Source organism: Lingula anatina, chromosome 1 (genome assembly GCF_051362555.1).
Source record: "Lingula anatina isolate TDL-2025a chromosome 1, LinAna3.0, whole genome shotgun sequence".
NCBI classification, from domain to species: Eukaryota; Metazoa; Brachiopoda; class Lingulata; order Lingulida; family Lingulidae; genus Lingula; species Lingula anatina.
This window is the reverse complement of record NC_141767.1, coordinates 12,182,224-12,197,804: the sequence shown is the minus strand read 5'-3', so window position 1 is coordinate 12,197,804 and position 15,581 is coordinate 12,182,224. Positions and strand designations below refer to the sequence as shown.

The 15,581-nt window shown below is 34.9% G+C and overlaps 2 protein-coding genes across 9 annotated transcripts in view; both read left to right on the top strand.

The window, feature by feature from the left end:
- LOC106171256 (ras and EF-hand domain-containing protein) overlaps positions 1-15,572 on the top strand; it is a 29,540-nt gene extending 13,968 nt beyond the window's left edge. For all 6 annotated transcript variants that reach the window (XM_013551532.2, XM_013551529.2, XM_087017919.1 and 3 more), the window contains 16 exons: positions 600-749; positions 2,753-2,843; positions 9,727-9,822; positions 10,231-10,427; positions 10,585-10,653; positions 10,917-11,013; positions 11,295-11,356; positions 11,493-11,626; positions 11,855-11,991; positions 12,154-12,396; positions 12,656-12,791; positions 13,057-13,138; positions 13,499-13,613; positions 13,824-13,943; positions 14,224-14,300; positions 14,614-15,572. In XM_013551532.2, the coding sequence (XP_013406986.1) occupies positions 600-749; positions 2,753-2,843; positions 9,727-9,822; positions 10,231-10,427; positions 10,585-10,653; positions 10,917-11,013; positions 11,295-11,356; positions 11,493-11,626; positions 11,855-11,991; positions 12,154-12,396; positions 12,656-12,791; positions 13,057-13,138; positions 13,499-13,613; positions 13,824-13,943; positions 14,224-14,300; positions 14,614-14,710 (1,903 nt within the window). In that variant the 3' untranslated portion in view covers positions 14,711-15,572. The remainder of the gene's footprint in view (positions 1-599; positions 750-2,752; positions 2,844-9,726; positions 9,823-10,230; positions 10,428-10,584; positions 10,654-10,916; positions 11,014-11,294; positions 11,357-11,492; positions 11,627-11,854; positions 11,992-12,153; positions 12,397-12,655; positions 12,792-13,056; positions 13,139-13,498; positions 13,614-13,823; positions 13,944-14,223; positions 14,301-14,613) is intronic.
- On the top strand, positions 3,181-7,372 carry LOC147763983 (uncharacterized). Of its 3 annotated transcripts, none has more exons than XM_087017948.1 (6): positions 3,185-3,411; positions 3,768-3,885; positions 6,007-6,106; positions 6,306-6,445; positions 6,635-6,836; positions 7,051-7,372. In XM_087017948.1, the coding sequence occupies exons 1-6, from the start codon at positions 3,353-3,355 to the stop codon at positions 7,287-7,289; spliced, it is 858 nt and encodes a 285-aa protein (XP_086874074.1). In that variant the 5' UTR covers positions 3,185-3,352; the 3' UTR covers positions 7,290-7,372. The 3 variants fall into 3 exon arrangements, with proteins under 3 accessions (XP_086874078.1, XP_086874074.1, XP_086874079.1); XM_087017953.1 differs by having other exon boundaries at positions 3,186-3,411; positions 6,007-6,034; XM_087017952.1 differs by lacking the exon at positions 6,007-6,106 and having other exon boundaries at positions 3,181-3,411.
- Positions 15,573-15,581: the final 9 nt, after the last annotated feature.

Below are 15,581 nucleotides of genomic sequence, written 5' to 3'. Positions count from 1 at the left end.
CGCACGTTACAGTTACCTTCTGATTGCATGGTACAAAATCCCTCCGTGGGGCGCTTTCAACATTTTTGTAACAGACGAGTAGCGCACCCTGTGGTCAGAGAATACATAACAGTACCCCACTTTTAGTTTAAGACGTTCTTATGCAAATATAAAAATCGTTTTTTTTTCGGCAAAGTTTTATAAATGGTGCTGCAATCCATTGACAATCCTTATAATAAATATTTCATGACGTAATTTACAACTTTAACAAACACATTTGTGGCATGGTTTGCACATTTTCACTAAGTCAGTTATTATAGTTTTCACATATTTCCATAACTCGAAACAAAGATACGGTAAAAATGAAACTCTTTAACTTCATGCACTAGCATTTGGCGCACAGGGCCCTACTTGATTTGTTCTCTAAAAAAATACTATGACAGTTGATAAAATACAGTCAAACCTAAGACCCATCAAACTGTTTGAAGGGTCTTAAGTAAAACATAAAAAAGTCCGAAAAGTTGCCCCTCCTCTCGTAATTCTTAATTTTATGGCTATTAAATTGACATTCAAGCATCATTGTCGAATGTATGTTATGAAGACCGTTCTTTGAATTTCAGTCAAGAAAACGTTTGTGAGTTATACCAGCAATTGCACGCCTCAGACGTACCCCACCTCTTGACCCAGTTTGAGACCATCATCCTCAGCGTGATTAAAGATGTCCGCCAGCAGCAACTTGAAAACCAAAGCCTTGAATCATCTTACAGAAGGTAAGCAGACTTCGAGTAAAGGAAAATGTTGCAAACTACTGTATAGGCACTGTTACATTTTGTACCTGGCACATTTTACAACTTGCAAACATTGAATTGAATTGCTCATTGATGTTTTTCCCTGCGAAAATTTGTCTCATTTAACGTTCACTTACGGTTCTGACACAGTTATTATGATAGTTATTTTCTTAGTTGCTTTTCTTATCTTAAATTTGCTGCTGTTCAGTTGCAGTCCCAATTGACAGTACTGTCATTGTACACTTGCAAGAACACAGCTAGTCCATGAAAAAAAAAAACAAATAAAAGACGACCCTTTGACGATTTATTTCGGTCAATGTGTCAGAAATAACTTTGAGTCGATTATTATCCTTAATTTAGACGAACAATATGTTCTATATATTGTTACCTATTATTCTGTTATTGCTTGGAATTTTGTTATTAGTTTTTCATTTAACAATTATAATGGAAAACCACTTGGTGCATTCAAAAGATACGGTTTTACAAGTATGAATATAAAACAGTCCCATATCGAAGAAACATCGCGATTTCCCACGGTTTGTACGGAAGACCCCATTTTGATTTGAAAGGGAAAGTGACTTATTTGCTTTGGGCATCACACATGCAATTATCTCATAACGTTAATTATTTTACGAAAACTGCTTATCTTTTCTTCACTGGATCAAGACTGACAATCAGTAGTTATTTATTTTACAGTTGACACGTACCATTTGAAATTAGCTCAAGCTACGTTACATCGATTATGTTTTGTACGTGTATGTTTACATGTGAAATATGAGTGAACACACTAGACAGTGGCATTGATTTGCAGGTGAAACATTACTAGTACGTGTAACCTCGAGGGCCTCGTTGTTAATGACAGTGGAGGGATACTGTTGAACAGAAGTTTCACTGCAAAATTGGGCATTTGATGCTTCCTAGTACTGATACCATTATTCATGTACCGGTAGTCTGTTTTTTTATAGACAGCGCTAACATGTAGGCCTATCTGTCGGTCGTTTTTTTTTTTTTTTTCTTTGGTAAGAATAGAAAAGAGAATGTAGTAACATTTTGGGAATGAGCAATAACCTGTGATTTGGGAATTTGGTCTCAGTCTGAAAAAGCAGAACATGATAGTAATATCAAAGGAAAGTGACTGGCCAACATGAATACCAAACTTGATTGTTGCTTCGAGCACGCGTGTTCGGGCATTATCGAGACCTTACAAGTGCGCGGTCAGGGTGAGATGGTCAAGGTGTGATGTCCGTCCTAGATCGACCCAAACAGCACCTCATTAAAGCCGCATCCGGTCCAGTTTTGACCAGAACAAATATCCATCTAGGAATGTTGTTTTAATTGAGCCAGATCTCCGCACTTATCATTGAGAGTTTTCCGTTTATTTTCCCCACTTTCGTTCCTATAGGGAATGACGTAAATTGAAACGTAGTACACTGCCTTAGGATAAATAAGTCTGTTAATTATGAAACAACGCTTAGGCGCTTAATAGTTTAGTTATGCAGTTGGACTTGAAATAACAGGATAAGTTGATATACACCGCAAAACCCTGAAATATTTCTTTTTGTTTATGATTTATAAACACCGATTGAAGCATTAACTATAATTGATGTCGATATGATGCTAAACAGGAACCACGTAAGAAGTCTACGAAGAATTTCCCTTTATCAAAGTTCACTTCCAAATCAAACATCTTCACCACTTCTACAACCGCAGGCTACTATTTACTTTGAAAGATCTTTATTACCTCCTGGGTCAATTTTTGCGGTGCTGTCGGCTGCGGTTTCCTTTGTTCAATTATAACATTATAACTAAACAATGAAATCATAAAAGAAACATCGGAAATAATTCCAAGAATCTAACCCGATATATCATATTTGCACAATCTTGCATTCACACGTTATATACTTTCCTCTTTAGTTGTAAACAAGGTAAATAGATACACCTAAGATGTCAAATAGATGTCAACAAAGGAGTCGGTTTCTTTTCAGAGAAAAAGAACACCACGCGGCACAGATACAGCTATTAGAGGATGAGCTGGAGGGCCAGGTTCAGAAAATTGAACAGAGGGTCCGTGCTGAGGTATTCTGTTTCCTATAATTAATTCTCATCCAATTCACGCTTTTTTCCTTTGATTTGTGATTTTGAATAGAATGATATAATATATTATTTTATATTAATTTCTAATTATAATTTATAATTTATGTTAATAATTATAATTATAATAAATTATTAATATCATGGCAAAAGTATGGAATCCCAGGAGGGCCATGCGAAAAAAAATTGAAAAAAAAATTTTTTTTTGAAAAAAAAAAAAAAAATTTGAAAAAAAAAAAAATTGAAAAAAAAAATTTGAAAAAAAAATTTTTTTGAAAAAAAAATTGCGAAATTTGCGAGATCGCGTGTAATCCCGCGAGATCGCGCGTAATCCTGCGTGGCCACGTGAAATCCCGCGATACCGAGCAAATTTTATTTCAAAAGGAAATCAAGAAAAAGAGAAAAAAAATCACGATATCTCACGAGAAATTGCGAGAATAGAAACATGGCGGAAGAAGCCACGATGTGTTTAAAATGCCAACATAGCACGGACTATGAACAACAGGCTCACATTCCCATTTGTAAATCATGCGGATGTGATAATATATTGCACGTAAGTTGTTTTCTCTTTATTCTTTATGCAGATGATAGTGTGGCGTATAGTATTATTAGTGAATCAAGGACGAGTGTCCTCTTAGTCTTATTTCTTTACTATTACTAGTATTAGAACGTACTAGGGGCAATAAAAGAAGATAGCAACACCGGTTAAATAAACATGTCGCCTTTCCTGACACAGTGACACTGACTGGTTATGCAAACGTCTTCATTGGGTATTTAACTTATTTTACATACATTTACATAAATTTACAGTATTTTTCATTAGACTTCCTCGAAACCACACGTGTACAGTTCCCGTTAAGGATAGGAATGTTGAAAGTATTGCTTTTCATTTGTAATTTACGTTTGTAGAGTGTCGTCGGTGCTTGTAACAAAAGGCAATGTCGATGTCCAGGATACCGAAAAATTAGAACCATCAGACATTGTGTCAACTGTGGGCACTTGCCCATGGATCAGGACTTCAAATTTGGTGAGCAAATTCAGTGTTTGTCTTTTTTCAACATGGATCTACCAAGTTATTTGTGTTAAAATACAATAAGAATTGAAATAGTTTCATATATGATATTAATTGAAATATTTTTAATTCTTGGGCTTCAGTTTGTCAATTCAAATAATAGTTATTTTATGAGAGCATGAAACAGAAGTTGATTTAAGAAAATATAAAATATAAATCATAAAATTGAATTAGGTGGATTTAACCTGTATAATTCACCTTTTATGTTGAGGCACACATCTCCAGTGTTATTATCAAAGCTTTTCTTTGGGCTACAAGTATGATATATATATATATATATATATATATATATATATATATATATATATATATATCACTGTAAAAGACTGTTATTCATATGTGACTGGCTCTCGAGGAGAAATATCAGAAAAAATTCACATCCATTTTGTAATAAACAAAAGAGCATACTAAATGAAATTGCCTTATAATGTGTGTATGTTTAATTGTATCTCTTATAAGTCATCTATAGTCTGTCATTGCTTCATGTAAAAAATTCATTTTATTTTTGAATATCAGATTTAAAGGTTTTCCTCAATAATCTAGTGGAACATTAAAAAAGCAAAGCTTTGATATTAGAATATTTAAAGGACATTGGTATTACCTGGAGGTAAATATTTTTGTGTAGAATTCTTTGTGGCAACAAATGCTTATTTATATTTGCTTTTTTGTAGAGAAATCTTTGTGTCAATCAATGTCATGTTTAATTCTTATTGTTAGTGAAGCTCATTGCTTATCGCCCACGTCAAGTCTTTTCTTGGTGACAAACTTAACTATTAATTGGACAGCTGCTGACATCACTGGATAGTTTTTTTTTTAATGATGACTTGGACTCCTGGAATTTTTGTTGAAAATTACAAGTGGTGATTTTAAATGGCATGAATCCCCAGAAAAGTCTTGGTCCGTGTTATCATTTTCATATAGATTCCCATAAAAATCTGCAAAATCCTATTGCATGAAGGGCAAACTTTAAAGTTGTCAGCTCACTGAATATCTTAAAGCAGGTAATAAGTTCAGAAAGGATCTAATTATTTTTAATTATTTTCTTTTTCACTGTCAGTGAAAGTACCCTCAAGAGAAGGTTAAATGTTCTTGAAATCAAGCGACATGAACATGTCCCTGTCCAAGAATTAAGGGTAAGCAATAATTTTGATGCTGCCTACTTTGAATCAATCTGTATGTTGAAATAATATCTGTAGTATTTTGATCACTCAAGTCTTAGAATAGAGGAGATGGCATAAATACACCAACCAACCAGTACAGTACTAGTATATAGATATGTCTGATAGAAAGTCTGTTACAATCCAAAACTTAATTATCCCCCTTGTACAAATAAAATAAAAATATTGACATCTTACAGTGATTTATATTTCCAATTATAATTTAATAAGGTTATATACATAATAAATGGTCATTTTAATGTGTGAGTCATATCTTTTTATGAAGGATATTATTCAACAAGAATTCGTTGTTTGTGGGGGACTGGCAGGTGTAAGGCGAATATATGATCAGTGTCGCCAGAAATATCACAAGAAAGTAAAAAGGTTAGTTAAGCAAAGGATTAATTTTTGCAATTAAGCAGTTAATTAAAAAATGAAAGTAAAAATCTATTTTTGTTTCACTTCTATTAAATTATATTATTCTGTTACTCTATCCTAAGAATTGATGTGCAAGAGATATTGCATGAAGTTGATCATGAAGGTCGGAAACTAAGGATACGAAGGGCTTTAAATGGACGAGTTTTTAAATCACAGATAAATATTATTTTTATGTATAGACACAGAGACCTATCTGTCTTGATCATTTAAGCCATGCACTTTCAGCGATAACACAATATGTGGAAAACTATTTAGTCTTAAACCCCTTTCTGGTCACAAAAATTGCCAAGTCATCATACTGTCAGTTTCAACTAACTTAAGATTATAGAAAGATAATTGTATGATGGAGCCACTTATCAGTAAAAGTTGTTTGATTCGTTCATTTGAGGAATGTATCAGTCAGATTATTCACATGTATATACTTTCAAAATGACATTTAATTTTAGGTTTTCATGTGATAATATCAACTATTTCTTTTCAGGGACCAAATTGGATTTGGTCTGTGGATGGTAATGACAAGTTTCAGTTCTTCCATATTTACATACATGGATGCATTGATACATTTTCACGCAAATTTTTGTGTATGTATATAATGTACTGTTTTAAGTAAAAAACCAATTTGAAAAAACTCTATCCCTTATCTAACCACACACTACTGGGTTTAAAAGAGTTTACTAGTATTATCCATTTCTGATTTTGCCATTGTAACATAGTTTGGGGTATATTTCAACACTGTGGTCTTCTTAAACATCTGTGCTAATAGTTACCGTTTTTTAATAGTCTGCCCTAATAGAACTAGAAGTGACCCAGGGACAGAGAATGTAGACTTAATTGAATGCCAAATGTTCCTAAGAAGAAATAGCAGTGATCAGCATGCTTTCTCCGATAGTCACATCATGGGGCCTTCACCACTGAACCAGGTATGTAAATTTCTTATTATATTTACCCATTTGTCACAAGGATGTCTATTAAAGCCTGTAGTTGGATCACGCACTATTCTGATGTCATGCAATTATTTCAGTGTTTCTGGTCAACTTTCCTAAAGAGAGTTTTAATCCGTTGGCATATCATAGAATGACTGATAAATTCACAAGTATTATACTTTTCAGGGTTTGCACAGAGATGGTTGGTATGACAGACACAGTTGCATTGACAAGTGGTGCATGGTATTTGTTTACTTGCCTCTGATACAACATGATATAGATGCATTTCAACTGTGGTGGAACAACCACAAAATAAGACACCAAAGGCAGGTGTGGTTACCCACTGGTGCTGCTCCAAATGACATTTATGCATTTCCACATTTATATGGTAAATTTGGCAATTTCAGTTACATGTTTAGCATATAAAAGATTGAAATATTTAAAACTTGAGACATTTTTGTATTAAAAATATTTTACTTTAAATATGAACACGTAGTCAATTTTACACATCACCATGTTCTTGTGGCATGGCTATGTGACTAAATGGAACAACTGGCTTAAGGTATATCAACCTACATATTTTATGCACTATATATTTGCAGGCGGTCACCAGTGTGGATTCACTGTCAGTGATAGAGATTTGGCAGAAGTTGCACGAGAAAAAACACTGAACTATGAACAATCTGCTCGTGTGCCACAGGACTTCTATAATGAAGCAACTAACTTCACTGCCACTAACCACTTGACAATAGAAATATCCACTGAAGAGGAGAGTTATATTCAACTAAGGAGACACTTCATCCTAGAAAGATCTGCATTACAGTCATCTACATATGTGTAAAATGTAATATTAATGTTTCTGCACCAACCTGCAAATTCCAAATTGCTGTACAGGAAAAAAGAGAATAAAGAATCACAAAAGAGGTTATTTTCCTTTTTTTTGATACATTAATACAATGCGCAACAGGCTACACAACCCATTTTTATGAAACCACAAGTTCTGTAAGACAAAAAGGTAAATTGGTTTTCCCTTGATGGTGTTATCTCTTTATGTGCATGGAGATGCTGGTGTCACACCTGTCAGTACATAAAAATTCAACCACTTTTCAATAAACTTGACAATACATATAATTCAAAGTCTCTATCCCAGCATAGCTGTCAAAACTACAAAAAAAGAATTTAAAAAATGCACAAAGTAGGTAACTGTCAATACTGATGCAAAATACAGTATGCTTAACAGGAAGTCGAACAGCATTGCAGGTATATGTCTGTTAGGAATATGTTACTAGCAGACCCATGTCAGTTCAAATTCACAGTTAAAATATGCAAGCAAGAGAAATATGAACATTCAAATAAAAATGCATAAATTTCAGAAAAAAAAAAACAATCAAGCTGGGTTCCCAATTTGATCTGTGCTTAAGAATTATTATTGGATTTTCAAACTAATATGTCACTGTTTTTTCTTTATAATGTTACTATTGGCAGTACACAATTTGTTTTGCCAAATCTGATACAATTTTACGTAATGATACAACCTTGAACTGTCTATCATAATAGTATAATGTATAAAAGGTCACTGCCATTTGACTTCATGCCTTTGGGGGTTAAATCCCTCAATAAAAATGCTAATATTTAAAAAATATTGAACGCACATAAAAGGCAGTCAAACTGGTGCAAGTCTAGGTACAATTCAGACCAAGAACCCTTTCAGTAGGTTTGAGAGCCACGAGTAGCATGACGTTAATGGCCATTAAGGTGAGAGTGACCAAAATTTATTTTCCCTCACCTTTGATGCTATATTACATAATGCTTAAGAGCATAATCACCACCAATTCTTAATTATGCAATGCAGTTAAAATGGTATTTATAAAAAAATTAATTAGCAAAGGTATTCAGGCCCATGATATTTGAAAATTCCACTATGTACACAAGTGAGAACTATAACTAATGAGTTTACTTCCATTTTCAACAATTAAGTCAATGATAAAAACAGCACAACTTTAATAAAATTGTCCTATCATTTTTGATTACCAGTTTGCTCCTTCCTATTCAAGTTCAGTAGTAACAATGGGTGTATCTCTGCTAATTTTGGTGTATTTTACATTTTATTTTCACATCTGAATATTGGATGTTGAACTATTTGATACAGAACAATGCCCGAGCCCTAACGAAAAAAATAAAAAATACAAAAAAAACCTGCAGTGTTGCGCATGCAAAGCTCTACAAAATGAAAAAAACAAGGTCTCTAGCAATGATGGTTCCAGAATTAGAGAGTTTTTAGTTTGGCATCTAATAGCCACTACTCGTCTGAAAATGCCCCAAATGACCCCAAACTCACGAAGATCAAAGATTACCCTAAGGGTAACACCTGCCCATTGTATTATAGATTAGATCTGTTTAGTTTCTGAAAATAGACAATAATAACTGTTTTTCACAAGAAAGTTAGCAATTTTAGAAAAATGTGACCTGTTTGACCTTGAAATAATGCGCTCTAGGAGGAGAAGCGGTAACGGTGACTTGTAGTTCACGACACCCTGCAGAGCCATATGAGATAGGTCGGGACTAAAGCCATGAATACTGCCAGCGTACATGCTGGTGGTACTAAAGAGTGTTTTTTTAAATATTCTAGCTCCATAAAATCCCTTCTCATCGTGGCATTGGCCTAGCATGGAGCCAATATCCCAGGCTGTTGGGCGGTTTTCCCTTTACAAATGACATCCTCCTCTTCATGTTCGGTGCAATGTCGGCATTTTGAACAGCCCCTCCCTGCCTCATTCGCCAATGCTTTTTTCTTTCTCGCACTTTCTCGCGAGATTTTGTTTTTTTAAAATTTCATCTTGAAAATGAAACACGATTGATCTCTCGGGATTTCGCGCGACCACGCGGGATTACGCGCGATCTCGCGGGATTACACGCGATCTCGCAAATTTCGCAATTTTTTTTCAAAAAAAGTTTTTTTTTCAATTTTTTTTTTTTCAATTTTTTTTTTTTCAAAATTTTTTTTTTTTCAAATTTTTTTTTAAAATTTTTTTTTTTTCCGCTTGGCCCTCCTGGGATTCCATACAAAAGAGTTGAGAAAATTTATTCGCCGCAGCTATAGCCCCCTTTATACATTGCTGCCCCATATCAAACTCTTCGCTTCAAAGAGTCTTGATATATATATGTTAACATGGATGCTTTATTCCCGCTTTACGATCCCTTTGAACAGTCAGTTTTGCTATAATTATATTGGTATTGTTGTTGCGACGGAATTTTGCATCATTTTTCCTCTATCATAGGAGAGGGAGAGAAATAAAGGAGAGGTGGAAACAATGCAGCAGAAGTATGAAGATGAAATTCGAAACCTGCAAACAAATCTAGTTAAATTGCAAGGGGTAAGAAGTTACTTATAAGTACATGTATGTAAGAATGATTTAATGATATCTTCATGAGGACTTCACGAAATTATTATGTGCAGATTTAGGAGATTTTATTCGAAGTTTGATTCAAAAATTTTTTCTCCATCATCATGTAAGTTATTCTCCCGGGTTTTACACTTGATAAAGATTCAACGTGTTTCCCCTTCTCACCCTTGCCTTGCAAAACCCCTTTGCAGTTTTTCATTGAAAACGCTTTTTATTTTTTATACTTATATGGCGTTTAATCTTATTCGTAGTAACGAAAAGTTCGGCACATAACTAAAATTGTGGATATCTAATACAGAATATCAAATGTTTAAATCTCAATGCTTGATCACACATACATATAAGTGGATGTTAAAAATGATAATTATGGTGTTTCAGTTACAAGAAAAGCCTCGAAAAGAAAACAATCAAGATGGCCAAGTTAGCAAACTAAAACGTCAGCTTGAAGAATTGTCCGAAGAAAACCGGGAACTACGAGCAACTGTGAATGATGCCCAGACGAACTTGGCCCTGGTTCGAAGTGAATTGGCAGGCCTGAGACAGGACCATGCTGAGAAACTGGAAGCGTTGCAATTGTAAGTATGCAGGTGCTAATTTACATCATTTGTGGTGTGAAGTTGTTTTACAGTAGAAGCAATTTAAGTCAGATTTAGCTAAAGAATGAAGTACAGCGCTTTCAGTAGGCAATTTCCTCTCCACCAGCCCCTTCTAAGTAATATTTCCCCTTTTCAGAGAGAAAGACACCATGGCGGAGTACGCTAAAGAGCAAGCACATCTTACAAGTCAGTTGCAACAGTTACAGTAAGTAAAAATCAAATTATCACAAATATCAAAACAGTTATTACACGTATCAATTTTTCACAAAACAAACAAAACACACACACACATCTGATGAATGTATATTTGGGAATTTTTTGTTTTATTGGTCATTTTGATAAACCTGCTCCGCGAACCATGTTTTAGAAAATGAAATGCCACACCCACTGTTCTCCTAGCACAACAATCAACCACAGATATTTCGTGCTTCATTTATGTAACTATCCTTAACACTGTCATGATTCCAGCGAGGCAAACAGAAAGCTACATGATACCAATGACGATCTTAGAGCTGCACTGGAACAATCTCATATGGCCCTTCGGAAGATTTCAACATCCGCAACGGTAATGTCGATACACAATGTACAGTAGGTAATTCACGTAGAAGTGTAAACTAGGCTCATTGTATACCCATGCCGAACCGTAAAATGTAATTTGTGTTCGGCATTTAGACGTCACTCTTTATCATCAATCTGGATCCAGCGTAGAGATCTTTGCTATGAGAATGCAATGCACTTATACAGTGTACTGTCTAACAGCTAAACTGGTTTCTTGGACTGATTGAAGCTTATATTAGAAATTCAATACTACTTTACTATTATTATTTTCTTTATTCCTTTTTTCAGCCTGGGCGATTTCCTAATCTCAGCTCACCCGATTCTCCTAACCCGCCACCAGATTATCCCGGGTAAGAAGTGTTTTTTTAAATACTCTGAATTTATATCTATAACGAGAAATGTTAACAGCCGAATCTTCAACATCACCGATCACAACAGTTCTTTTCCTCCTATTTTTACTACAGCATGTATCGATAATTGTTTCAGACGTACGCACAGTTCCAATTCATCCCTGGCAGACGAGATAAGCCAGACAGAAAGTCTCGTTCATTGTGATCCCGTAAAACGTTTCCTCCCAGCCCAAGAGAGTTGCGAGGTTGATAGTATGCTGGATGATATCGGTATGATTGGTGGCCGTTATTTGATTCTGTTTTATTTCTTTTTCTTCAATTTACTTATTATTTTGCAACGTGTAAAATGTAATCAATCGCTTGGAGATTAGTATATGAAGTAAGTTTGTTTTAACAAACAAGTAGTTTACTTATACCCGTAAATCAAATAAACGATATATTTGATAAAAGCTAAATATTGTGTTACCAATTAGAAAAACATTTTATTTTTTTCTGCAGACAGTGGTCATTCGACTTTAAGGGACGCCAATGACCAGGAATCTGACGAGTCTCCCTATCACCGGCTAACCACACCAGCAAAGGTGCGAAGAATCAGTCGTAGTAAACGAGTGTCGCACCACGACTCTGAAACTGAAGTAAGTGTTGGGTTTAGTCGTCTACTTATTTAAGGCAAATGTGTTTTACATTTATATGCATAAAACGTTTTATCTAACTCTCCAAACACTGAACATTAATTTCTTTCTATGTAGATGATTGTGACTTTCTAGAATTACACTAGGGCATCGTGTGTATTGCAGGCACCCGAATCTCATGATGAGATGGAGACAGAAATTGAGGCCATGTCCATACGTGATGGTGACTCTGGACAGAGGCAGAGCAGGCTCGTACGTAAGAGGGATCGAGACATAGAATTGGGATCTCGTTCACCACGGTCAAGACCTGGCTCAGCGGGAAGTGGGAGCTCTGTCAGAAGCTTAACGTTCAGCAGAGGGAGCAGAGACGGGAGTGTTCGTAGGCAGCTTCCTACAATACCATCTCAAGTACGCAACATCTGTTACAACTTTTTTTAGGCTTATGTAATATTTAGTCGTTGGATTCTTTGTGATACTTCTATTTGGGCGATAAAACGAATGTTAAACATGAAATTAAAAAATCCACAGTATATGAGCAGACGTTCATTATCAAAAAGGCCAGATTGTAGTTCTGAAGTAGGCCTATTTCAGTTTCGTTTCGTCAAAAGATACATAACATCATTTTCTTATTCTGTTTGGAATACATTATTTATGGATTGTCTATCAGGTCACAGTTAATAAAACCTCGGACCCAGAGAGGATGTATAAAGTGGTACTGGCAGGGGACGCTGCCGTCGGGAAATCTAGCTTCATTATGCGACTGTGCAAAGGAAAGTTCGTAGCCAACCTAAACTCCACATTAGGTATGTATCTCCTTGTAACTCAAAACTTATGTCAGGTCTTTTTTTTTTTCGTGTAAAGATTAAAACAGTTTTCAACCATTTGGGCATTTGACTCCCGATCTCCCTTGATTCAAACCTAGAAGATAAAAAACAAAGGACTTGTAGGCACCTGAAAATGTCGTTCAATTTTAAATGGGTATGGGTTTTATTCTTTCTTCTTTTTCTGAAAAATCATGTGGTAGACCGTTTAACTTAAAATTTCATACAGCCATTTGTTTTTCTCCAGGTGTTGATTTTCAAACAAAAGCACTGGATGTTGATGGCAACAATGTAGCACTTCAGTTATGGGATACAGCCGGACAGGAAAGGTGCACCCACGTTTCACTGCTTATGTTTTGAGAAGATCTCTAGAGATATCTCTGATTATTCTTGTTTAGGAAGTAAATTATCTGCTCATTCAAGCGGATTCCTTTTTTCTCATTTCAAGCAGCATATAAAAAAGTTAGTTTTTATGTAATATATATACTACTACTTGTAATGTAGTGAGAGTTTATAGGTATAAACATGTAGATGAGAAATAAAACGTTGAAAGCCCCATAATATTTGAATGAGAATTTATTTGCTTTCTTATTTTCCACGGATTTTACTTCAATATTGTGGATTTCTTGTGAATTATCATATATGTTGAATTTTTTAATAATCGAACTTCTTTTTATTTCATATTTCAGATTTCGCAGCATTGCCAAATCCTACTTCAGAAGAGCTGACGGTGTCCTGTTGCTCTATGATGTTACATATGAAAGGTCCTTCATCAACATCAGGGATTGGATTGATGCCATAGAGGTGAAGTTCTTGAGTTTGTCCTTACAATCGAAGATAATTTTTAACAAAATATTGTTCGCATGTAGGTCTGTTAATTGGATTGTTACTCTCATTGTTGCCGCAGTCAGCCGTTGTTCTTCCTGTTTTGCAGTTATATATATATATATATATATATATATATATATATATATATATATATATATATATATATATATATATTTATTTATGTAGGATGGTGCTGAAAAACAAATCCCGATAATGATGTGTGCAAACAAAACAGATGCGCGAGAGGAAGCGAAGGCAGATGGTAAAAAGGTTGTTACTGCTGAGGACGGCCAGAGACTGGCTAGAGTAAGTTTGTGCGGACTTCAGTTATAAGGAAAAGATGTTAAACAGCAGTACGATTTAAAGAACATTGCTTGCAACTGTTTGTTAACTCTTATCGATATTTCGAATGTTCACAGAAAGTTTGGTAAATGTAGCATGAGCATTACCCATACGCTTATTAGTTCTTTTAAGCGTAATTTGGAACAGTCTTATGAAGACATTGCCTATGACCCATTCCTGTGTCAGTGGATTGGTTAGAATAGGTCAGAGGTTCTTGATTTCTCATAATTAAATTCGTTTACAGGAGTACAACTCTCTTTTTATTGAGACGAGTGCCAAAGAGGGGTCGAATATCTGTGAAGCTGTCACGGAACTTGCAAGGTACCTTGTTGATTTGTATGTTTGGATTACATAAATACTTACAGGAAAATCTTTAATCTTTCTCTCGCATATGAATGGCTATTTGACAAATGAGAATGCTGACTCTTAAGGAACTGCCCATTTCATTTTAATTCATACACGTCCTGGTACATGTCCTCGAGCGTGGCATTGTTTTTCGTTACGCGAAAGAATATTTTCTGAAATAGAACACGGTAGCACCACCGGTACATGTACCACCTAGAATAAATATATATATAATAAAATAAAACACCCAAATGCATAGGTTTAAATGACACACGGTGTGTCGTTTCAGGTGGATGAAGACAAACGAAGACATAGAGGTCAAATCAGTTGGACTTCAGCTCCATGTTTCCCCCAAAAGAGAGACGAAGAAAAAGAACTGCTGCTGACCTATTTTGGGTGGATTTTTTTACAGTGCATTGCAAACGTATAAAATTGGAACTTGAGTATGGTTTTTGTGGGTTTTAACCAAAAGGGTTTTTTGACACTTTCAAAATAGTTTTGGTGCATGGGTACGGTCTTTTTTCATCTTTGTAAATTCCAGTTTATTCACCGAAACATAGAACATAGAAAGCTTCCATCTGTTAAGTATTAGTTCTTTATTTGGGACCTATATTTGTGTTTCCAAGACAATATATGGCTTGTACTATACATTACGGTTACATAAGACATCATTATCATGTAGTGTAATACAAATATATGTCCTGGTGAGTAAATATATAAGTACTTTTGGTTTATTATTTATTTGATAAAAATTATGGAGTGGTTAAAGGCAATCTGCAGCTGATTCATTTTTCATTTTAAATCATTGCGTTTTACATTTTATGGATAGTTTCACGCCATTCTCACTGATGCTGTCCACGCCTTGCGTCAGATACCAAATAGGAATCCAGGAACCCAGGTTGATTTTGCAAACCAAATAACTTAATATCAGTGTCCAAACACAGAAATGCACATAAGGTGCAACAGGGAATCTAACTGAATCTTACAAATTCGTGTTCTTTCTTTCAAGGAGATGCATAGATCTCATGTGAGGTTCGATACCTCAGTTATGTTTTAGTAATTGATTTATTGTTATCTTGTAATATATCATTTTGTTGATACTTCATTTTATAAATGCGGTATAGGGTGTAAATATCTGTATAGTAAAATGGTCAAGTAGCTTGTTAAACAAGTGCAATTATTTTATGGAGTTTTAATTTTATGTTGTAGGGACATGCTCAAAAGGAAATAAATTATTCACAAAGATTGGTTTGTGTC

Coding starts and splice junctions, on each gene's coding strand:
- LOC147763983 (XM_087017948.1), top strand. CDS start 3,353: ATGAACAACAGGCTCACATTCCCATTTGTAAATCATGCGGATGTGATA. Junction 3,886..6,006: donor GGATCAGGACTTCAAATTTG/GTGAGCAAATTC, acceptor ATTTCTTTTCAG/GGACCAAATTGGATTTGGTC. Junction 6,837..7,050: donor TGCATTTCCACATTTATATG/GTAAATTTGGCA, acceptor ATATATTTGCAG/GCGGTCACCAGTGTGGATTC.